At 45.0% G+C, this 25,025-nt stretch overlaps 1 protein-coding gene across 3 annotated transcripts; it reads left to right on the top strand.

Moving 5' to 3' along the window:
- On the top strand, positions 1 to 25,020 carry zfyve16 (zinc finger, FYVE domain containing 16). Of its 3 annotated transcripts, XR_011179080.1 has the most exons (19): positions 1 to 333; positions 3,485 to 3,588; positions 4,367 to 6,282; positions 7,523 to 7,619; positions 12,853 to 13,029; positions 13,171 to 13,310; positions 13,421 to 13,634; positions 14,318 to 14,440; positions 14,541 to 14,696; positions 14,809 to 15,033; positions 15,738 to 15,820; positions 16,546 to 16,650; positions 17,239 to 17,389; positions 17,499 to 17,579; positions 17,696 to 17,858; positions 18,384 to 18,489; positions 18,574 to 18,750; positions 19,436 to 19,776; positions 22,493 to 25,020. XR_011179080.1 is itself a non-coding variant. In XM_069166070.1 (18 exons), the coding sequence occupies exons 2-18, from the start codon at positions 3,519 to 3,521 to the stop codon at positions 19,592 to 19,594; spliced, it is 4,143 nt and encodes a 1,380-aa protein (XP_069022171.1). In that variant the 5' UTR covers positions 1 to 333; positions 3,485 to 3,518; the 3' UTR covers positions 19,595 to 25,020. The 3 variants fall into 3 exon arrangements, 2 of the variants coding, with proteins under 2 accessions (XP_069022171.1, XP_069022185.1); XM_069166070.1 differs by having other exon boundaries at positions 19,436 to 25,020; XM_069166084.1 differs by lacking the exon at positions 12,853 to 13,029 and having other exon boundaries at positions 19,436 to 25,020.
- The last annotated feature ends 5 nt before the right edge of the window (positions 25,021 to 25,025 follow it).

Below are 25,025 nucleotides of genomic sequence, written 5' to 3' on the forward strand. Positions count from 1 at the left end.
CCCTCCCCCCTCCACAGTCTGTCCAAGATGGCCGCCTGAGTGCAGAATTTACACCTCTCCTGGAAAACTAATCCCAAGAAGGTTGAGCTCTGCCGCAGCTGCCCTCCCTCCTCCACCTCCTCCTCCACCTCCTCCTCCACCACCCCGAAACAACTCCCAACTTGTACCCCCCCCCCCCCCCCCACCCCAACCCAAACCCAAACCCAACGCCGGAGAATGACACGACGACACCGACCGCCTCTGCTCCTGTTTTAAAAAAAAAAAAAGAAAAAAGAAAAAGGAAAATAAAACAACCCGGAAGATGAGCGGAGTCGCGGAGTAGAACCGAGCCGGGTAAGAGCTCCGGAACACGGACCCGCACGGAGCTAACGTTGCAGCCGAGCGAAAGGCTTCATAGCGAGGCTAACTTACAGCCTCGCCTTGTTTTTGGAGCCCCCCTCCGTTTTTGTTTTTGTTTCTTGTATTCCCGGTGGACAAAACAACACGCGGTTTGTTGACGAGTCGGCGTTTAAAACGTTGATAAAGTTGTCGTGTGGTTTTGACCCTCGACACCCGGTGAAGCGCTTTTAAAACGTCGCTGCTAAACGTTACCTGCTAACGGCGAGGCTAGTTCATCAGCTCGCTCGCTAATCGTGCGGAGAAGTTAGCTTTCACGCCGACATTAAAAATAAATAAAAAAAATAATCTGATTTCCAAGCTGCTTTTTCTCTTATTTTACGGAAACGTTTTTTTTTTTTTTATTATTATTTGAAATAACATGGAGCGGTAAAAAACAACAAAAAAAACCTCGTTGAAATGAATTGATGCTCGTCTGGTGGTGTTACTACGATATCCGTGACCCGACAGGTTGTGCGTGCACCTTTCGGTCGTTGTTTTTTTTTTTGAGTTCGCGGTGTTGTTGCACGATTTGTTTTAGACATTGTTGTCAGCAAGCAGAACTGGGTTTCAGAGACGTAAAGCGACGCGACGTCTGTTGTTAATAAAGCGTTTCGTCCCTTTTAGAAAGTCACCTGACGCGTCCTGGCCGTCACCTGCTGTCATGTGACACCCCCCCCTCCTTCCCCCTTTGAAGTTAAAGGAGAGCTGCTGATGATTAACCACGAGATCCCGCGTTAAAGTAAAAGTACAAACCGTGTCCAAGTCCTGCTTGAACACAAGTACAGAAGTATCAGCAGCTGAGTTGAAGTATTGAAGTAAAAGTCCCGATTTGGTCCCTCTGATTGATTTATTATTATTATTATTATATATGACATCATTAGAGTGTTAATAGTGCAGCATCAGTGTGTGTGTGTATACAGCATACAGGAATATTTATATGTACCTGTACTTTTTTTTTTTTTATTATATTATAACCACACAAACTTTTTATATAAAGATTGTGTATAGTTTTTGTACACAAAATGTCACCATACTTCAGCTGTTCTTACCGTTCTCATAAGTCAGTGCAAATGGACACGTATATTTCTAGATTTTGGTATTTTGCTTTTTACTTTTTGCACCAGTTTGGATCGTTTTTGTACTTTTTTTTTTTCTTCTTCTTCTTCTTCGTGCTCTTCTTCAGTATTTCCATTTGAAATGTGCTGAAGTGGAAGGAGCATCAAATGGAAATGCTCGAGTGTGTTCGAACTGGACTTTGTTACACGCCACCTCTGACTGTGAGGAATATATTTTTTTTAAGAGTGACTTCCTTCTTCCTGTAAATATTTCGTCTCCGTGGTAACCGGTGACTGAGTGACCCAGCAGCAGCAGCAGCAGCAGCTCAGAAGGGCTTTCTGAAGCCTCACTGTGGAAAAAGGAGGCGTTTTCTAATGTTTGTAACGTCACCGCAAACTTGTTAAAGCGTCACATGCGGTCACCTGAAAGTAAACAAATCTTTTATGATCGTGAAAATTTTAGCTGACGATTGATTGTCACGCAGGTAATTGCAATTAATTGTCTTTTTCTGTTCATTTTAAGACACAAAAAAGCCAGCATTACAAACTAACTTAAATAGATTAAAGAAAAACGAGAATAGAATATCAAATTTGAGCCAGATTTGACCTTTTTTTTTTTTTTTTTTTAATGAATGAACATTTCCCGTCAAGTGTTTTCTGTTGTTTATCTGATTGATTGCTGCAGGAACAAAGCCTTTTTAATCCCGCTTTGTTTTACACGTTGGGATTACATGAAGCTGAAATGTACCATGTAAAAGGGTGGAAGTCATCGTTTTATATCCGAGCTGGTTATTAATGGCCGCGTCATCAAAAACACAGCTGCACTTCTAATAAGTATTTAAAGTTTATTTTTAAAGTAGCTTCTTGTCACTTCTGGAGTAAGACGCCACTTCAGACTTCTGTTAATCAGGCAGCTGCTTTTTTTTTTTTAAATAATTTTTTTTACAAAGTGTTTGATTTTTTTTCTTTAAGTTTTAGCTGATTTATTTTCGGCATTAACGATCAGCTCTCCTTGAATTTGACCCGTTTTCATTCCCAGCCTCTGAGAGTTCAGGTCTTTAAAACAGTCTTAGAGTTTTATTTCATTCTGTATTTCAGGATTAATGGAGTAATAAAAAACTGGACGTGCATGCGGGGTTTTAATAACCCTGGAGGCTCCTGTTATTGATTATCAGACTGAAGCTGAACTTTGTGGGAATATCTCACTCGGCCTTTCTTGTTTGTTTGTTTGTTTTTGCACAGGTCAGGATATTTGTGTCTCATTGTTTTCCTCTCATTAAGCGACGAGAACAACGATTTGAATGTTTCCCTTCAGTAAAAGTAGATTCACGGTCATTTTAAACCATCTGAAACTCCAGCGTGACTTCTTTTAAAACGAGGGCCGATAAACGTCGTGACTTCCCCATCGGATGCTTGTGGGAGAGAAAAAGAAAAAAAAAAACCTCAAGCGTTTCTACAGAAATTCTCCAAATAAATCACATGATTGAACGCTTGCTGTGAAACTGGTTTGTGTGCCGGCGATGGTGTGCAGTTCCTGGAACTCAACTGGCAGCTTTTCAATTTCCAAATACAGATTTAGAGTCAGAAATCGGACGCGTTTTCGTCTCGAACGAATCACGGCGGAGCAGCAATAAAGTCTGTCGTTATGTGACGATGAATACAATCGATCTTCGTTTACAGGCGTGTTGGAGATGTTTTAGGGTCGTATTTGAATGCAGATGTCATCTTTCCATCAGTTTTAATACTGTACTGCTGTTTGAGATGCAGATTATTGACTGTTCTTACGTGTCAAAACGTCACATTTGTGTTGATTTACACCCGTTTTGTAGTAAATACGCTTGACTTGGTTTCACCGCTTTAAATGAGTCAACAAGGTGTCACTACGAGTTAATGCGTCAAGAAGTCGGTGACCTGCATTCTCGCTCCTGAAGGTTTTTTTTTTTGTTTTGTTTTGTTTTCTGACGACCAGCCAAAGTACAAACGTATGAATCTTTGTGTGATGCTTTGTCTTTTTTAATAGAAATAAAATGAGTCTTTTTGTTTGCGTTTAGGTCCTTGGAGGGGGATCGAAGGTTGCAACCCAGCATGGACAGCTTCTTCAAGGCAGCTGTTTGTGATCTGGACAAACTGCTCGACGACTTCGAGCTCAACACGGGTAAGATCAGTCGCAAAACACGCTCAGGAGCTTCTGATCGGGGATGTTGATCGACGAATACGCATGAACAGTTGACGTGCTGCTGCAGGAGTCAGTGTGGTGTCTGCTAACTGGCATGTCGATGAGCAAAATTGATTAAAGTTGCGAACGTTCCTCTGTGTCGTTGTCTGAGGCTCACGCTGATCCCACACTAGCGTGTCGATCCGAAGTCGGCAGCCGAATATAGAAATGTTTTGTCGCTTCCGGGTCTGAAAAGTGAAACTGATGCAAAGGTGCAATACCACCGAGGGCCACTAGGGGCCGGCTCCAAAAAAAAAAAAAAAAACCAAAAAAACCTCTGGCTCCAATAGATTCCCATTCAAGTCAGAAAATGTTTTCCACGGTGTCATTAGATAAATTCCCTCCTTATTTTATTAGTTTTCCGATGGACCCTCTGAAACATTAATTAATAGATAAGTCAGATAAGTTTGTTTATTTTAATAGTTCTTCCTGTTTTTTAAAGTAGCTGACTCTGATTTTGAGGTAAACATAAACGTCAGTGGATTAAAAAAATTGAAAAACCATCACTATTTTTTATTATTTTAATATTTAATTGATTCATGATTTTTAGTGTTGTTGATTTTTGGTGAAGGAATGGTTTAAAATTGCATCTCCCCATCTACAAACGATGTCAAATAAAAGAGAGTGTTAGGGTCGCACTGCCTCAAATTTTAAATGTCTAAATTAGGATTTTTTTTTTTAAAAAACTTTTATTTGCTTATTTTTTGTTTTATTTCAGAGGAACTTGAATGTAAGCCCGTGTTCCTGAAGCCGTCTGCATTCCCCTTCTCCTCTCTGGGCTCTCAGTGTTTGTCCTCCGAGGCGTCCACCGGCCCGCCGAGCCTCCCGGACCTCAACTCCCTCCACTATGGCTCCGCCGCCAGCGACCCCAACGGCTCCGGCGGTCACCACCGCAGCCCCGACGACCGAGAGGTCAAAGGTCAGCCTCTCACCGCCGTGGACCTGCTGTCGTCCGTGGACCGCAGGCCGGCCCAAAGCTCCGCCCCTCCCTGCCCGGACCGGGCACTGAAGCCCGTGTGCGACCTCGTGAACGACACCAGCTCGGCCATCCTGGTCCGAGCCAACAGCCACGACGTGTTCAGAGAGCTGGACGTGGTGGAGAAGCAAATGGAGGAGGAGGAGGAGGAGGAGGAGGAGGAGAAGGAGGAGGAGGAGGAAGCGGAAGCACTGCTCGTGGATTTTAACAGCCCCGCGGAGGAGCAGGGGGGGCGGAGCCAGAGGAGAGACACTCAGGAGGACGGGGGCTCCGCCGGGAGAGACGTCCTGCTGGGTCTGGACTCCCACGGGCAGAGCGGCGGCTACTCGCTCAGCCTGCTGGACGTCATCCTTCCTGCAGTCGCCGAGCGAGGCTGCGAGCTCGCCGATGATTCACCGAGGACCGCTGAGTCAGCTGACGGTGGGGAGAGGGACGCCGGAGGGGAGGCTGGCTCCGACCGCGCCGCGGAGAACTCTTCGCACCGCGGTGAGCCGGAGCCAGTGGCGGAAAGTACGACGGCGAATAAGGAGGAGGAGTCGCGCGGAGCCTCGGATAACGAGGAGGCGGAGTCTCCCGGAGCCTCACACAGCCAACCGGGGTCTTTGTCATGTTTACCCATCGCCGTGTCCATGTGTGGAGCTCTGGTGAAGCCAAACACCACAGAAGAAGAGCGGCGTGATGAGGCGGACATGTCAGACAGCGCAGAGGCGGACTTCCTGTCGTCTCACAGGGACGCCCGGGTGGACGGGTCCCGTTCGGAGGAACCCGCAGGGGACAGGCTGTCTCCGGAGGGACAGCACGTCTCTCCCGAGCCCGCCGCGGACGCGGCCTCGTCAGAACCCAGCCCCGTGGATCCTCCCGAGTTTGGCTTCGAGTACCTGCCGGAGAGCGACCAGGCGGAGCTGCTGGTGACGGACGAGGAGCTGGACGCCTTCCTGCAGGCGCACACCGAGGCAGAGCAGGGGGCGGGGCTCTCGTACTGCGGCGGCTCCGGGGATGTCACTCAGCCCGAATGTAACGGCGCCCTGGAGGAGCTGAGGAGCTGCGGTCGGGGGAGGCAGGAGGAGCTGGAGGTTCTGGCGACTCCGGAGAGCGAGAGGACAGTTTGCGCGTCCGTCGAGGAGGGAGCGCCGCCGGCGTCGCGGGACTCCTGCCGCGAAGACTCGTGTCCGGCCGGCAGCACTTTCCAGTCCCAGCAGGGCAGCAGCCCGGATCAGCCGCCTTCGTACGGAGGCGCCAGACCGAAGCAGCTTCACTGCCAAACCGCAAGATCTCCACCGGCAGGAGAGGAAGGAGGAGAGGAGGAGGAGGAGGAGGAGGAGGGGGCTCATACGGGACCGAGTGCAGCGCAGGAGGAAGAGGAGGAGGAGGAGGAGGAGAGTCCCGGTCTCACCCAGGAGCACCCCAGCCCCACGTACGCCACTCAGGAGCATCAGGAGTACAGCGCTGGGTACGACGAGCTGTCGGAGCCGCCGCCGTACCCCGGAGAGCCGCCCGCCGACGCCGACCGGCCGGGGAACTGGAGGAGGGAGGGAGCGGAGGAGCCGGGCAGCAGGCAGCCCGCCTGGGTGCCCGACGCCGAAGCTCCAAACTGCATGAACTGCTACCAGAGGTTCACCTTCACCAAGAGGAGGCATCACTGTCGAGCCTGCGGGAAGGTACGGAGTCCTTTTTATATTCATACTGCGGTGAGAAAATCCGTCCCAACATCTCTGACACGCCTGGAAATACAATAACCTCCCCATTTACTTCCTCAAATAATCAATTAATATGTAAAAATAACGTTGTTGCTTTTTTTTTTTTTAATGAAATTTTCAAATTTTGAATTTTTTTTTTAAACTCAATGAATCTGAATTTTGGACTCAAAAGATTCCTGAACCGACTGATGCAGTCTCACAATTTGCAAAAGAAAAGGTAAAAAGTTAAATTAAAATACACAGCAGGCTCCAAAGTACATATTAATAAAGGCTCAAAGTAGAGCTTCAAGGATTATTTGTTATCAATCAAATTATTGATTGATTTTTGATTAATTATAAAACATCAGAAAACAGTTAGAAATGATCATTAAACCAGCCTAACCTCTTGAAAAGGAGACATTAATGCTTCGCCTCTTAGAAATTAATTTCACGTTTGTAAATGTCTGAACAATCGAGTGTGTAATTCACAGCCCGAACCGTCAGACTCGACCCGATCACGACTTTCAGATTATTGAATTATCCCAGCTGGTTTGAGAGGGTCGGGCTCTGCGCTGCGGTGGATCGGTGAACTGTCCGAGGGGGCGGAGCCTGTTTTTACAGACCAAAAAAAAAAAAAAAAAAAAAGTAACCCAGATGAGGTGAACACAATTCAGCTGGCTGAATTTGTTGTTATATTTATATCATCTATAAATATGCCAGATTATCTAACCAGCCTCATTTCTGCTCTTGTTTTATATCCTTTGTTTATAATTGTAAAACAAAAAAGAAAAAGAAGAAGAAATGTATTTTTATAGCATGTGAAGAGCACAAAGAAGAGGAAGTTGTGAGGAAGTTTCCGAAATAGTTAAATAAAAGCAGATTACATGCCCCGGACCAAATATAGCCCCCGCGGACTCATAGGATGCAGAGAGCATGAGTCAGCAGTTCTTTTTCCAGCTCTTCTACAGCTCCCTGCTGAGCCGAGTGTCCTGAAGCTGGAGCCGAGTCCTTTTGAAGGCCGGTGTGATTAAAGCACAATTAGAGAGGACCGTCCAAGGATGTGTTATTGTTCACGGCGGTCATCTAATGCCGCTTACGAGACGCGAGCACGTTTCGTGCCGCGTCGTTTGCTGTCCACGTAGCATCTGTTGAGTCGTCCTCTCCCTCTCTCTTTCTCTCTCTCTCTCTCCCTCCCTCCCCCCCCCCCCCTCCCGTGCGGCAGGTGTACTGTGCCGTGTGCTGCAACAGGAAGTGTAAGCTCAAGTACCTGGACAAGGAGGCTCGGGTGTGTGTCGTCTGCTTCGATGCCATCCACAGAGGTAAGGCCCTCGGGGTGTTTTTTCTTTTTTGTGGTCTGGTTGCGTGTGCGAGCACAAAGACGGGCCCGCGAGCTGTTCACTCGTCTGGATATCCGTCAGCTTCCGCCGCGGAGGCGGCTCGTCTTCCTCGCATCCTCATCCTCAAGGCACATCGCGAACAGACGTCTCGGAACACACATTTAGGAAATAGCTGTCACGCTGTACATTTTAAGTGTGCCGTAATCACCGGCAATAAGCATCAGCTAACACTTCCTTAATAGTTGGCTCATGTCCTAATATTTAGTAATGTCATCCACGGTAATGAAGGTACTAATTTGTACATTATTTAATAGTTTATAACATAACTCAACACATTAGTTAACTATTTTTTTTAAGTCTTAACTAATGCTGTAATAAGCCTGAACTAACACTTAATTAATAGTTAACTAATTGGATTATTTAAGTCATGTCGTTTGTGATATTTAAGGTACTAATTTGCACATTACTTAACACACTAGTTAACTATTAATTACGTGTTAACTAATGCTGTAATAAGCATTAACTAACTAAAACAAAATTTTTGAGTGAATTACTTTTTTAATATATATATATATATATATATATAGTTTATTTAACTTAAAAAGTAGGAGAATTTTCTCAACCCTTAAAGGAACATTTAATCTTTCAGTTTATCAGAATTTTTTTTTTTAAATATATCAAAAAATTTGGAGATTCATGGTTTTCACTGGACAGGAAACTTTAGAGAAAACTCTAAAAGCAATGTTAGTAAAAAAAAAAAAGGGACCGATATTAGACCTGACACTGTCCAGGGTCCTGAAAATACACATATGTTCAATATTGTGCCGATAATAAGTGAGAAAGCTCTCACGAGAAAATGGAAATTTGCCGAAAACCAAAATTCCCACACTTGAGGAAACTTTTTTCTTTTCAGCTACTCCGGTGTTCAATGTTCATATTTTAGTTTTCAGCTTCTTGTAGGTCTTTTATTATTTTGTCCGAAACTATTTTATTTGTTATTTACACGTCGTTTACTTCCAAGTTAGTTTTTTGACATTAGTCGTTTCCCTCAAGTCTAAATGGGAACGTTATGTAAACATTTCTTTACATTTCTTTACCAGCTTTATTCCAAATAAAAAAAAATGAATTAAAAAGGAACAAAACAGAACAGCACAAAAACCTTAAATTTATACTTAAGTAAATGTACTTGGTTACATTCCTCCACATGTTTGCTAACACGTCATCCGTGTCAACCTCATACTGAAGGCACTAATAAGAGTTTCCAGCTTTTATACTTGACTGTTGTATAAATATAAACACGGTGGTATCGACTTGAGTTGTTTTTGTTTTTTTCCCGGTCCCCTCTACAACTTAAAATAGGCTGACATTAAAACTTAATAACATTTTCATTCTGCAGTCGATAAATATTTCAGGCCTGAAAACGTCCCGTACGAAGCAGCTTGGGAGTTTTTTTTTTTTTTTTCTTTCTTTCTTTCTTTCTCAACCATTAAAGATTCAAACGTATATATATATATATATATATATATATATAAAAACGTTTCTTTACTCAAAGTTAAACAACACAGATACAAAAAAACAAAGCCGATTTAAAACCAGGTGTGATGCTCCAATGATAAAAGGCACCTTTTTGGTAGTTAAAGACTGCAGCAAGGAGACGGAGAGCAGAGCCAGAGGTGGAGGGGGGGGGGATTGTGTGGGGGGAGGGGGAAGGGGGGTAGGGGGGAGGTGGACGGAGAGGACGGAGAGGACGGAGGACAGTTATAGCAGGGTGCTGCCGTTCGTCCTTGATTTTGTGTGTGCGTGCGTGCGTGTGCGCGCGTGTGTGTTTGTGTGTGCGTGCATGTGTGTGTGCGTGCGTGTGTGTGTGTGTGTGTGTGTGTGTGTGTGTGCGTGTGCGTGCACGGTTCAAGACCCGCCTAATGCTGCAGACATGTGACGCTCACACGGCGTCTAAATTAAGAAGAAAGAGGTGATCCACTTCTGTGGCTTGCGGATGCTCGAGCGGCGATCTTCCTCCTCCTTCTCTCTCGTCTCCGTCACCTCCTCCTCCTCCTCCTCTTCCTCTTCCTCTTCTCCTCCTCTCACATCAGTGTGTTGAGGCACATGTGATGCTTCCTGCACGCGGCTAGCAGATAACAAGGAGCAGCCGCTGGTGTGAAGTCAGAGCTGTGATGATGTGGACTGGTTGAGTTTTATTAGAGGGGATGATGACGAGGTAAGATCACTTCGAAAAACAGACTGTTTGGAACTCCGTCCTGCTGCTGCTGTTGTTGTTGTTGTTGTTGTTGTTGTTGTGGTTGTTGTGGTGGTGTTTATATTCTGTGCAGATATTTTCAAAAGCGACTCGAGTTTAAACGGGAACATTGGTGTGTTTTAGTGCTGCGCTGAAAACGAGGTCACTAATGTTGTATTTTTTTTAAATTTTTTTGCTCATTAGCCTCAAGTCCTGGTTGACTTTTTTCTTTTCTTTTTTTTTTTTTTTGCCACGTCATCCTTTCTGTGCACAACAAGGTGAAAGAACTCGGCGTGTAGCGACGCCGTTTGACTTTTCTTCCACGAACGAGAGTCTGAATGACGCCTCCGCTTCTCCATGTGTTATTCTTTTCTTTTTTTTTTTTTTCCTCTTTTTTTTTTTTTGTGAGTGTCGTTGTCGGCGGCGGCGCACGGCCGGTCGATGGAGCCCCGTGACGCTTAATCAATATAATGTAGACGCGCGCTGCGTCAGCACTTTCTGGGAGCGCGAGCAGAAGGCGTCGAGAGAGCAGCTCCCGTCTGTCCTTCATCCATCTGCACCGTGTGGACCATTAAATAATGAACTGCAGCTTTGATTCAAACCTTAAGTTTCCAAGACTGTGACTGAACCACAGAAAACAAAAGTCTCCCCCCGGCCCCCCCCTCCTTTTTTTTTTTTTTTTTTTTTTTTTTTTTTTTTTAAAGAAAATCCAGCTCTGGTAATCTACTGCAGCATCGAGCCTCTAAGTGACTCCCAAGTTAAATCACAGTCACTCTCTCTGCGTGTGGTCACCGCCAACAGAACGGTTCACTGTCGTTTCGAGCTGGGGGAGGAGGGGGGAGTATGGGGGGGCGGGGGGGGGGTCACGCTCGTGCTTTGTTCAGCCTCTTAATTAATCTGATTTGACAGCTGATCACTCTGCACAAAATATTATCCTCCTGCTCAGCTGATTCGGGATTAAAAGGAAGTCGGCGTAAACTCATTGATCGCCGTGTCGGCGCTAATTCGTACCCGATGTCTGATTTGAATCTGATGCGACAAGGTGTTTGTATGCTGGACCGAAGGGACCGAGACATCACTGCTCCAAGAAACTGACCTCAAGTACCACTTCGGTACTGCTGCATTTACCTTTTATAACCACCAGAGGGCAGAAATTCTATTTCAAAAACAACCTCACAGCTGCTCACGTCATCAAATTTTCATGTTGTTATGGCTGACATGTTGGCCCGACATCATCCGTCCAGCAGAAGCAACAATGTGCATCAGTTTAACTCTCCACCAGTTTGCGCAGGAGATTATTCAGACAGACAGAACACAAAAACAAACCGTCTATCATCGGACCCGTTTCCTTTTTTTAAAAATTTTTTTACATTTTTATTTGGAACAAAACTGAAACGTATTATTTTGTAAAACATGCTTACATGATGTTCCCATTTTAACAAAGGTGAAAAGGGAAAATAATATAGTAAAATAGGCTAAACGTACACACTGTGTAAATAATAATACGTATAAAAAAATTTGTTTAAATATGAACTTTGAACAAAGGAGAAGCTAAAAGAACCATTATGGATGACGTGAAATCTGTTCTAAATAAGGATGAATAATCAATCCAAGAATTCAAACAGCTTCCAAACTTTTCTTGTTCAGTCTTAAAACAAAAATCACAAAAGTGTCTTGGTTTACATTTACCTGGTCCTCAACTGTGGGAATTAAAAAAAAAAAAAAAAATTATTATTTTTTTTTAACTATATACATTTTGGTTTAATCACATGTGATTCTTTAAATAGTAAACAAATCAAAGAGACTGTCACTCTTTGAGGCCGTTCACACATTAACATGCATCCCAGGCGATTCGACCACAATTTGACGGCGCGTAAGTACGTCTCACTTCCTCGCTCTACATGCAAATAAACACAAACTCTATTCAAAAAGCCTAAACAAGGAAATACACTTACAAACACGTAAGGAAACGTGAGCAACAATATATTTAGAAAAATGAGACAATAATGCTCCGTTTGTTAGAAATGTATTTCACGCTCTGTAAATGTCTGAACGCTCGAGTTTGTAATTCCCAACCTGAACCGTCAGACTCGACCCGATCGCGTCAATTCAGGCTCAAATCATTGAATTATTCCAGCGGGTTTGAGAGGGTCGGGCTCTGCGCTGCGGGTGGATCAGTGAACTGTGCGAGGGGGAGGGGCCTCTTTCACAGCTGCGGGTCTGATGTCAGAAATTACAGACGAGGTCGACAAAAAAACAACAACAACCTGAACCCAGAGGACTCTTTGGCGAAACCAGCGTTGACGGTAGACGGCCTGAGTCTTTATTCAGTAAACAGCTGCTTTCTAGAAATCAGTTCAGTCTGCAGCAAATCTGTCCTACTTACCTGCAGTTCAGCTGCGCTGGCCACAATCACACGGGACAGCTTTTCCAGTCGAGTTCATTTCTACAGATGATTCAAGAGGACGTCAACGTTACCTTCTTAGCTTAGCATGTTAGCACGCTAATATTTGCTAACTAACAGTAAGCACTCGGCACAACCGATGCCATTGGGGAGTCCCATTTTTGTTTTGGACCAATTTGGTTTTTAATCAAATTATCGGCCAAATTAAATTGTTGACCTGATAATGAAAAGTTCCAAAAGTTATTGTAATATATCCTAAGGAAAATAAACATCCCAAAAAACCAAGATGGCGGTTAAAATGCCAGACCGGAGGCTTCAAAACGGCACCTCACGAACCGGCGGGTGGCAATCGCGATCGGTCGACACTTCTGGGGCTTTTCACTAAAACCCACAAACCGGGTGGTGCTGATTAAAATATAAATAAATAAAATAAAAAGTCACCAGAGTCACTGAGGATTCATCATCCAGGGACCGTTAACGTCTGCACATAAAACATCAGTCCAGCGGAGAGAACTTCGCTTTGTGATAAATCAGACGTGATTCAGAACACGCCTCTGATGACACCGTTCTCCTTGCAGCTCAGGCCCTGGAGCGGATGATGAGTCCTACGGGTCCCAGCCCGAATCCCAACGTCCCCTCTGAGTACTGCAGCACCATCCCCCCTCTGCAGCAGGCTCGAGCCGCCGGCACGCTCAACTCTCCGCCGCCGACCGTCATGGTGCCCGTGTCTGTTCTCAAACACCCAAACAACGACAGTACGAGGCCTCCTTTATCCCGTCTGTAGTTTTGCTGTTAGTCCGTTTTTCCTGAGCTGTGTCCTTGAGAAGATTTGTTTTTTTGTTCCCCCCCCCCTCCTGTGTGTTTTTTCGTGTGTTTTTTTTGTGTTTCTTCTCCAGGCTGTCCTCGGGAACAGAAGCGCGTGTGGTTTGCAGATGGCATCCTGCCCAACGGGGAGGTGGCGGACACCACCAGGCTGTCGGTGACGAGCCGCCGGAGCTCCCAGGAGTTCAGCGCCGTCACCTCGGACGAGACGACAGTAAGACCGTCGGCTCCCGTTTATTTTGAAGAGAGTAGTTTCTTCTCGGGGGGGGAGGGGGGGGATTTTAAAATGCTGTACGGTTGAAATCCGTCGCCCTCTCGTTCCAGCCCGGCTCAGCGGGGTCGGAGGTCGGCGGCTCGTCGCCCGTCCTCGAGGCCTCCGGGGCCGCAGAGGTGGTCCGGCCTCCGCTGTCTGGACCCTGGGATTACGGGCTGCTCTCCGGGATCGGGTCTTCGGTGACGAGGGTTCCCAGTCTGCTGCCTGACAACGAGGACGAGCTGCCGCCGCTGCTCATCACCACCGGAGAGGACGATGGAGGAGGTGCGTGTCCGACAAGTGTTTTTTGTTTTTTTTTTCGGGGGGGGGGGGGGGGGGGGGGGGGGTAAAATGTCACTGTTCGGTTATAATCTCATTTTTAAATGCTTAGAAGAGCAAAAACATCCAATTTCTCTTTCCTGTTAAAGGTCCCTCATTCTATAAATTCATATTTCCTTTTCTTTTTTTAAATTATGAAGCAGATTGAGGGACTTTAAGTACTGTGAAAGTGCCAAAACATTCAGTCCACGGAGAAATCTTCCCAGATTTTATTCAGCGAATGTGTCGTTTGGACTTCCCCGAGTTTGTGATGTCACAAACTCACAATGATGGCCCACTGTCCGACCCTTTAAGTGGTAGAAAACAACACGGGGTCGTTCTGTTTGGGGAGCTAGAAAGCGACAAGACAAGTAGAAAACCTGTGATTGGACGGGACGCGTGTCACTCAAAAAGGAGTCAGCCAATCAGAAGAGAACGTCCTTCTTAAAGGCGCAGGCACAGAACAGCCTGTTCTAGTTAGAGCTGCAGAGAAGCTTCAGAAAGTAAAACTATCCTGATGTTTTTTTTGTTGCTTCAAACCACAAAAATATGTACTTACAAAGATGAATACTGCAAATAAAATACCAGAAATTTTTTATATTTTGTATTGAACAAACTTCGATGCTTTCTCTTCTGTGTTTTCTGTGTAGATGTTTTGGTCGAGGAAAGCCCCGCCCCCTGCCAGATTCTGCACCTGCTGGAGGAGGGAGGACCGCGTCCTCTGACGTTCGTCCTGAACGCCAACCTGCTCGTCAACGTCAAACTGGTCACACGTGAGTCGAATATATCTGAAATCAGCAGACGTGTTTAGCCGCTTTAAACGCGCACACGTCCTCCCGTTGACTCCTTTTGTGTTTTCGTTGTCTGTGCCAGACTCCGGCCGGCAGTGCTGGTGCTTCGGCTCCAACGGGCTGCAGGCTCTGGGTCAGAAAGAGGTGGTCTTCCTGTTGGAGTGTTTGCCAGAAGAAAAAACCCTCCCGAGGGACCTCTTCACGCTTTATCTCAGCATTTACCAAGACGCCCAGAAAGGTAGGCACCTCCCGCAGGTCGTTTCTCTTCCCGTAGTAACAACATTTTTTTGTTATTGTTGGTTTTTTTTTTTTACTCCTGGAGATGACGGACTCATCATGTTCTGTTCCAGGGAAGTTCCTGGCGGAGCTGGACAACGTGACGTTCACCAGCAGTTTCCTGGGCAGTAAGGATCACGCCGGGATGCTCTTCTTCTCTCCCACCTGTCAGCCTCTCGACGACCTCACTCTCCCCCCGCAGCCCTTCCTGTTCGGCCTGCTCATCCAGAAACTGGAGGTTCCCTGGGCCAAAGTCTTTCCGCTCAGACTGCTGCTGCGGCTCGGAGCCGAATACAGCAGTGCGTAGTTCCCCGTCGTTCCTCTCCGTGTCGCAAAAATTATTTATTGGAAGTTATTTAAAGCACGAATTCAACAGGTGTTTTCTGCACATCAGTACGTTCGGAGTGTGTTTCCGTTGAACGCAGCGCGGCGACGCACACGGAGCAGCAGGAAGCAGCGACCTTCACGAGGAAGTATGTCGGCGCATCGCTGAGCTGCGTTCAACAGGAACAGACTTTTTGATTGCACCTCATATTTGTCCAAAACTATCATCACTAAGACGATTGTTCAGTTAATTAACTGGATAATTGATTAATAGTTTAAGCAGTTTATTAAACAAAAATACTCAAAACGATCTGGTTCCATCTTCTCAGTTATGAAGATTAGCTTCCTTTTTTTTTTTTTCATTAAACATGACGGTAAATTAAACATTTTTGTTTTTGTACCGATAATTACACAAAACATGTAGTTTTGCAAAAAGGGTGGGTTTTCGGTATTTTCTGTCATTTTATTGACCAAACAATTAATGGAGAAAATAATCAACAGAGTAATCAATACAATTAGTTGAGAAGAAACATCTGGGAGGTATTAATGCTTTAAAAAAACAAAACGTTTTTTTTTGTTGTTTTTTTTTAACAAAACTTTGTGTAGTTTGCTGCAGAGGACTGTTTCATGTTTTTTACGGTTTATGTACATAATAGAAAATATCTTTTCTCTCTTTCAGTTTATCCCACGATGCTGATAAGTGTCCGTTTTCGTGACTCCGTGTATCGGGAGACGGGACACACCATCATGAACCTATTGGCTGTAAGTACCAGAGGACGCTGCTGTAACTGTCACTCAACCTTAAACCACATACTCGTGTTTTTTCGTTTTTGTTTTTTTTTTAAATCCCACTGCAGCCTCACTCTTAATGAATCAGTCGGACGATCAGGTTATTCCCCGAACAGAACTAAAGACTGAAGTGTTTCTGTTGAGCAGCTTCCATCCACATGTCATTTAAACCCATGACGAATGAATGAAAGTGTGCAAACTACCAGTGAAATATTTACTCACATTAGCGATGTGCTAACCGACCGAGCTCCATTATAACCAGAGCGTCTCGTCGTCTTCGGGAAAAGTCCTTCTGTCGGGATGTTTTTTTAGGACGTCCGGGGAACAAATCTTTTTTTTTTTTTTTTTTTTTTTTTTTTTAACACTTGTTAAACGTTAACGTTTGTGTCGCCGACATGGAGTTATTCATTTCAACCGTTTGGTTTGGATGAAAAGTCTCAACTTCCTTCGCTTCACTGTTGCCGTCGATGTAGGATTGTCAGAAGAGACGTCGGGTGACGAGAGCCGACTCTGGATGACGTGTTTTTGTAGGTTTGGATGAAAACTCACCTTGGTCGTATTTTATGAGGAGTTTGCGCAGCAAAATCCGTGAATTCCAAGTACAAACGAGAGCACTAACACATTGTTTGGACACCATTAACATGAAATTAGTTTTAGATTCGTCGCCACAGTACCTACGAACTGCGTTCCTCCTGCAGGACCTGAGGAACTACCAGTACAGCCTGTCGGCCGTGGAGGGCCTGAGGATCCACATGGAGATGGGCCACAGCTACATCGACATTCCCAAAAGCAGCTTCAATGAGGTGAGAAAGCTTTTGAAGGAACCATCCAGGACCGTAAACTCATATTCTTTCCAAGAGTTCGAGAAGATCGATGCTGCTCAGTAGCGGACGTAGCTTCCGCATTAGAGAAGTGAGGCCTTAAGCTGCAATACCACCGAGGTCGGTTTCATAAACTCCCATTCAACTACATTAAAATTCTCATTCAATAAAAATGTCTCCTCCAGTTATCTCGGTGTCGTTCGCTGAAGTCGCTCCTTCTTATTAGTTTTCCGGAGGTCCTTCTTAAAATAATCCGCCATTAATTAGAAAATGAGCTTCAAAAAGATGTGTTTTTGGAGGGCGTGTCTGTTTGATTGACAGGCCTGTGGCGCAGTCAGGTTACAGCTATCGGTGGGCGGGACGTGGTATCGTCAGGTTTCTGATCGGATCGATCAGATCCACCGCTGGCTCCTCCCCCAGCTCGTCCAAATACGGGCACTTCCTGCTCCGAACCAGCAAAATGGTGACGGACAGAATCCGAACTGGAGGCTTCATAACGTTCACAAACCAACGGGCGACGTCACCGCTGGTAACCGGTTCCGTGTTTTTTTTTTTGTTTTTTTTTAACAGATGCAGAAGGTGGTGAACTCGTCCAACGAGCACGTCATCAGCGTCGGAGCGAGCTTCAGCTCGGCGGCCGACTCCCACCTGGTGTGCTTCCAGAACGAGGAGGGAAACTACCAGACGCAGGCCAGCAGCATGCCGGGGAAGACCCGCACAGGTGAGAGTCCCCCGCGGCTCCTCCACGGTCCGGTGGTGTTCGTGTCCCGATGCTGATGCTGGTGTGTGTGTGTGCGTGTGCGTGTGCGTGCGTGCGTGTTGTCTCTCAGTGACGGGCGCCAGTTTCGTTGTGTTCAACGGAGCCCTGAAGGCCTCCTCCGGCTTCATCGCCAAGTCCAGCATCGTGGAAGGTAACGTCGATGTTTGTTGGTTTCGCATTTCCTCCCGACAGCGTCGAGGAAGGAGATTAAAAAAACCAAAAAAAAAAAACCCCAAAACGTCGTGTTCGCTCCTCTGTTTTTATCAGACGGGTTGATGGTGCAAATCCCTCCAGAGACGATGGAGTCTCTGCGCTCCGCCCTCAGGGAGCAGACCGACTTCCACATCCCGTGTGGGAGGAACGACGGCGGAGAAGTCCGAGAGAACGTCACGGTCCGCTGGGTGGAGTGGAGTTCACCGCTCAACGCAGGGTAACGCGCACACGCGCACACGCACACGCACACACACACACACACACACACACACACACACACACACACACACACACACACACACACACACACACTCTGTTTACACGGACGCTCCGGTTATTGTGTTTAAGTTTGTGCAGCGAGACCTTCCTCCTGTCCTCTGTCCTTCCTCATGTCCTCTATCTTTCCATCTGTCCTTTCTCCTGTCCTCTGTCCTTCCTCCTGTCCACTGTCTTTCCTCATGCCTCATGTCCTCTGTCTGTCCTCCTATCCTTCCTCCTGCCCTCCGTCCTTCCTCATGTCCTCTAATCTTTCCATCTGTCTTTTCTCCTGTCCTCCGTCCTCCCTCATGCCTCATGTCCTCTGTCCTTCCTCCTATCCTTCCTCCTGTCCTCTGTCCTCGTCCCTCTGCTGCAGGTAGAGGTTTGTTACGGTGATGAAAACCTTGAAAACGATCGTTAATCAGCAGCTCAAACTGAAACGTGTCTCTAACGGGATTTTGGTGTCCGTCGTGTTGTCCCTCAGTAAAACCAGCGGGGTGGACGGGAGACCTCTGGACGGAGTCCGCAGTGTGAGGATGCAGCAGGACACCGAGTTCGAGTCGGACGGACGCAGCATCGCCTGCACGGAGGTGAGTTTGAACCTCTCGGCCCGCGTCTCCGCGTGACGAGTCTCCGGTGTCCAGATGTTTGACCCGAGCCGAACTCCTCCGCAGGTGTTCTACCAGCCGAAGTCTCCGGACTGCAGCCTGCCGTCGGTGCTGTCGTCCTGCAGCGTGTTTCAGAAGGAGATGGCGCTGGCCACCTGCAGCGCTCTGACGCCTCACCTCGCCGTCCTCGGCTCCAGCGGCATCAACTCGCTGTCGCTCCGCATCTCCACGCAGGCCGACATGGTGAACGCTTCGGTTTTTATTTCTGACCGTAAATTCCCCGCCTCCGCGAACCAATCGAGCTGCAGCGTTTGATCTTTCTGCATGTCTGTGCCACGTGTGTAGAGATTTCCTCACATTGTTCCCGATGCATCCTGTTTACAGTGGGAAACGGCTGTGAACTTCCAGTGACCTTCGACCTTTGTCCGCCAAAAATCACAGTTCATCCTTAAGTTCAGTTGAACATTTGTGACAAATTTGAAGGGATTCCCGCCGGACGTTCCTGAAAATATCGCATTCACCAGCGTAGGCCAATGTGATGGGACCGTGACCCTTGACCTTTGGCTATCAGTTCATCCTTGGTACTAAATATGAGTGTTTTTGTGAAGTTTTAACGGAATTCCATCAAAGCGTTCTTGAGCTTGAACTCTGACCTTCGGCCACCAAATTTTAATCTGTTCGCCGTGGCTCAATGTGGGGAAATGGATTTGAACTCATGGTGGACCTTTGACCTTTGACGGCCAAGTCAACGTTTTTGCCAAGTTGGAAGACATTCCCTCGAGGCGTTCTTGAGATATCGCGTTCGAAACTTTACGACACTTTAGAATACGAAGGCATTGGCCCCGGATTAAAAAAAAAAAAAAAAAATGCATGTTAAGTTGTTTGTTTTTTTTGTCCCCCCTCCCTCCCCCCGTGTTTGTTGTCCCAGGTGGAGTACCAGGCGGGCTGCGGAGGCAGGCTCCTCCCCCAGCGCTACATGAACGAGATGGACAGCGCCCTGATCCCCGTCATCCACGGCGGCAGCGCCTGTGTCCCGCAGACCGCCATGGACATGGAGTTCATCTTCTACATCACACACGGCATCTAACGCGCGGCGAAACACGCTCAGAGTACCGACCGATGAAAACGAGGGGGGGGTGGGGGGGGGAGAAGAGAGAGAAGGGGGGCGGGAGGAGGAGGAGGCGCAGGAAGCAGGCGGTCGGCGGCAAGGACGTGCTAACGCTAACAGCTGCTCGCGCACATCTGGACGCGCGGGAGTTGGCGGCGGAGGTGTGTGTGTGTGGGGGGGGGGGGGGGGGCGTTAGCCGGACGTAGACTGGTTGGAGTGTTTCGTGCTCGCCGAAGCTGCTTTTTAACACGAGAAGCCAAAAAAAAAAAAGAAAAAACAAAACACTAAAACAAAGGAGCACCAAAACCTTCATCCCTCCGCTCTGCCTTGCAGGCTCCCCGCCGGAGCTCCTCAGTGAATGTTTCCCACAGACGCTCTCGAAATGTCTTTTCGTTTGGATGTATTTATTATATTTTAATATGGGCTGACTGACTGAAACCGTGATATTAAAACAATGGAGGTGAATCAGGTGCTGCTCTTTAGCCACTTCACGCGCACACACACACACACACGCGCACACACACACATATGTACATAGCAGGGGGGAGGAGGACTCCCTCGTCCCGTCCTGGTTCTGCGCTCTCATTTCACACCGCCGGTTTGCGATGACGCTTCAGAGGGAAACACGGAGCCTCCTGCAGGAACGGTTCGGGTTCCTCGACATAAAACCCGCTGCCAGAAGTCGGCAGACAAAAAAATACGACACGTCAAGCAGCTCGAGCCGTCGTGGCACGGGAATTAGAAAAATGTGTACCGCTGTTGTCATTAGAGCAGCAGTCCGCAGCGGAGATGAAGATCCGGGTCGAGGATCGAGACGTCGGAGGTGCATCTCCTGAGTCGTGCTCGACCGGCTCCGCCCGCCCGTCACTCACAGCACCGACGGACGAGTTTTCCCGATCCCGATTGGTTAAGGGCTGTTTTCCGATGGTTTCAAAATAAACTCGCCGAGTCTACGCCCAGCAGGGGGCAGCGCCTGGAAACAATCCCAACGACTCAGAGCGAAAGTCGACGTTGATTTTTTTTTTTTTTTTGGGAAATAACATTAGTTATAAGTACGTAACGTTACTTATAAAAAAAAGTTAAAAAAAAACCTTAATTATAAAAAAAAACTCGTTTGAACCTCGACCGCTATCTTTTTCCTATCTGAACCATGTATTTTTTTGGGTGCTGAAACTTAATGCTACTTGTACGAATCTCCGCGACCAAACATCAGTATTTGTTGAGATTTTTTTTTTTTTTTTTTTAAACGAGCTACCATCAGCCGTCGGCCATCCCCCCCCCCCCCACCCCCCCGGGAAAAAAAAACCGCTCCACGTTAAACCCGATGATTCCCACAAACGTCTCGCATCAATCTGCATTCGGATCGATTTTATCCACGTCGTTCGCGTTCTTTTCAAATCACAGCAACAATACAGAGGAAATATAGCCGACCTCTCGGGCCAACGGCGCTTAAAAAGCAGCTTAAAAATGATTACGTCGTACGTCAGTTTAAATTGCCGAGCGATGATGAATAACAGAATTGATCAATTCAGATTTATATTGATTTTGAATCCGGTGCAGCAGTTTTCTCGCCTTCCTGCAGGTATTACGAGCGGTCGCCGTAGAAACGGGTCTGTTCGTACGAACGGTTTTTTCCCTGCACGAAGGCCCCGGTGAGTGTGCGAGTCGCCTTCAGCTGGAACTTCCTCTTCGTTCACAAACGATTGAGCTGAAAACGACGCGTTTATCTTCGGCCGTTCGACGACGGATTCAACGTCCGGATTCAAAACTAAAAGCCGACTGGAGTTTAAAGCAGGAACGTCAACGATCTGACCGGCGCGGCTCCTCTCGCAGCTTCAATTTCATTCAGGTTTTTAATTTTGTGTTGCTCTTGTCGACCTTTACGTCAACTGAAGGCTTCCTCCATTTTCACGGGGAAAAACGGGACGGAGAAGGAAAGAAGACGTCGCTCCTGGCTGCGATGTTTATTTTTATTTATTTTTTTTTTTTCAGGTGAAGCGAACCGTTGAATCGCCTGTAAAACCGACATTTTGAAATGCATCTTGGCACCTTCGATCTCTGTCGAGACCCTTCTGCCCGAGCAGCCGTTTCCCTTTCTGACCGTCTCGACCTTAAAACCCGATGATTTCTTTTCTTTGAAAGTATTTAGCTTCAGTGTTTCAGATTTTGCACAACCGCCGAAAGCCGTTTTAAGTTATCTCAAAACTCGTTTTTATTTTTCATTTAAAGTGGAAAAGTTTGGCGTTTTGGAGTTAGATGAAAAAAATGTATCTCAAGAAATCAAAGCTCCCAATTTGTCGATTAAACATTTTACGGTTATGTTTCGAGTCTGGGCGTAGAGACTGTATCGAACCTTTTTGCTTTTTTTGTGTATTGAAGAGTTATCTTTTGAAACACTGGTAAAAGAAAAAAAGAATTTAAGAGTTCATATTTTTGATAGGAAGTAGGCTACATTCATTTTGCTGTTTGTGTAGCAACTTAAAAAAAAAAAAAAAAGAAGATCTATAAATTCCAGAAATGTGTTTCTTCAAAAAAGTGGAAAATATCTGATCTCAAGAATGTATAAAGTGCTTTGATTTCAAAGTCTGAAGACGGCAGGAAACGGCAACCATCAGCTACAAATCATGTACTTACTGATAGATATTTTAAAGTCAAGACTTTTGATATTTATTATCCACCGCTCAGTGATAAATCTCACTTATAGAATCTGATAAAAAAATTAAAAAAAAACATCTTTTCACCATCGTACAAAGCAAGTATCAATTTTTCTGACATGTAAACCTTCATCTTTATTTTCCAGTCTTCTTATTTCTGTTTGAAAGTGCAACCAGCAGGAAGTTCTGCCACTGAAACTGTTGTGTCGTCATTTTTTTTTAGCTGACTTTCCGGTCCCACAAGTCGTGTTTAGTCAACAGTGGAAAAAGGTCACCCGATTACCGACGTCCTCGCTGGCGGTGCGGCCGACTGTGACTGTCAGGAAGAAATAGCTCAACAGCTGATGGACGGACTGACGTGAAATTTGCATTTTACAAACCTGTCTCCTCGAAAATTTACATTTATAGATGACTTATTTTCAACAGGAAATATGTTCTTAAAGAAAAAAGTAGTTAACTTTTGACCCGAACTGAATTGGACTCGTTGAACACTACGACCAAGTATTTAGGAAAAGAAATGAAAGGTGGGAGATTTGTTTTGCAATTTGAGAATAAATTGGTAATTTGGAGAATTCAGTTAATATTTCAAGATTAATCATGATACAGATTATAAAATATCCAATCGAGCAGTTTCTGGGTATGTTTAGAGTCTGGCAGCTGTTTGTTGATGTTAAGTAAAAAATGTTAGTTTATTGTTGAAAGATTGTAGTTTTTATTTTAAAGGTCCCATATATTACTTTTCTCGCGTCTCATTGGTAGTGTTGATATCAATAAGATATTTTTGTTGTTTTAAGCCCCCACCTGCAAATTTTTGTTTTGGTGTCTGTCCCTTTAAGAACCGCCCTGTCTTCTGATTGGCTGACTCTTTCTTTGAGTGACACTCACCCAGGCCAACCACAGGTATTCTTCAGTCTTTTTAGCTTGCTAGCGCCGCAACTCACTGACCGCTTTGGGTTTTCTTCCCCTTAAAAGGTCAGACATATGACATCGTCGTGAGTTTGTGACATCACAAACTTTGGGAAACGGCACAGTTGTTGTGTGGATTTCTCCGTGGTCTGAATGTTAGTTTCGTCACTTTAACAGTATTTAAAGCACCTGAAGCTGCTTTATATTCCAAAATGAAATCTTATATAATACAACATGGGACCTTTAATACAAAAAAATGTATTTACATTTAACTGAAACCACCATATTTCGCCGATCTTTTCCTGCAGCGCCACCAGCAGATCGAAGGGAGTTTAAATATTTATTTTGTTTCGTTTGAAGGAAGAAATCCGACTTTTAATTTTCAACACAAAACAAACAAAGGCGGCGAAAAGTGTTCATGTTTCACCTGCAGTGCAAATAACCTCGAAGCTGCAGGCCGAGGTTTTCTCTGGAAAACGTATCGATCAAGACAAAGTACACGTTTTTTTGTTTTCTTTTTCATTCCTGGACTTTGGATCGTGGAAACGGGATGAGTCCATGTTTTCTATCAGGGCAGTCATATTTAATGGGAGGCGATTTAAAACAACTTTTATGCTTTTCGAAGTGTTGTTTTCGTGCGGATCATCTATTTATTCATAACACTAGCTTTATTTCTGTGACCCCTGAAGTCACAACCGGTTTCTGAATAGCTTGTGTATTTAAAGAATAAAAATGACTTTTATGGAAAACAAAAACAAAACTGTTGTCTTAAATCTACTTTAAAGTAAAAAAAACAATGGGATTTTACTAGAGCGTCTCCATATTTGGATATTTTCTATTTTACTCTGGTTATTGAACTTTCTCCATTTAATTAATTACTTAGTTCATACATTGTTTGGAAATAGTGGAACATTTCTTTAAATGTCTTTGTTTTACTTAAACTGTTAAAAGCCTCAAAATATGCAGGTTTTTGATAAAGAAATGCATCAAATCTTAAAAAATGTTTGTTGCTGAAACCTGAAAATATTTGATCATTTTGCTTGGAAGGAAACTGTTTGACATGCACCAAAATATGCAGTTTTACAAGAAAGAAATGTGTCAAATCCCCATGTTTTTGATGCTTACATCTCCAAATATTTTATAATTTTAACTGGGGGAAAAAAATACTGAAAGGGCAAAATCAGTTTGTTGAACACTAAAACTCCCCAAAATATGCAGTTCATGAGACAGAAATGCATCCAGTCGTTACATTTTCTAGGCTGAAAAAAAACCCTGGAACTGCTAAATCTGTTTAGTAAACACTTAAAATCCCCAAAATATGCAGGTTTTTAAGAAAGACATGTGTCCAATCTTTATATTTTTGAGGCTAAAACTTTCAAATATTTTATCATTTTGCTTGAAAAAATAAAGAAAAACTGTTTTACAAATGGTTAAAAACAAAATATGCAGTTAACAAGTTAGGAATCCGTCAAATCTTTTCATTTTTGAAATTTTTGAGAACGAAACCTACCGATTTTTAAAAAGTTTCTCTTAAAGAAAAACCTTAAAAGTGTTTTTGATTATGAAAGTAACTGCATATTACAAAAACGTCTTACTTCACCGCATTTAATCGATAACTTTAGTTGCATTGTACATTTGGATCAATGAAGCAAAACATAATCAATGGATAAATTATAGTGCGTTAATAAAGATTAAGAGTTTACTGATCTCAGGGTGGAAGTAAACCAGCAACCCAGCAGTATTTGAAGAAAAGTTATTTGTTAATGACTCAATAATTCCATTAAAATTGAGTAATATGATTATTTTTGAATTGCCCACTGTTTAATAAAGTGTTTTTTATTTGAATGGAT

The sequence above is a fragment of the Embiotoca jacksoni genome, unplaced genomic scaffold (genome assembly GCF_022577435.1).
Source record: "Embiotoca jacksoni isolate LCO1_2020_lvr unplaced genomic scaffold, fEmbJac1.0.p SCAF_10, whole genome shotgun sequence".
Classification (NCBI taxonomy): Eukaryota; Metazoa; Chordata; class Actinopteri; family Embiotocidae; genus Embiotoca; species Embiotoca jacksoni.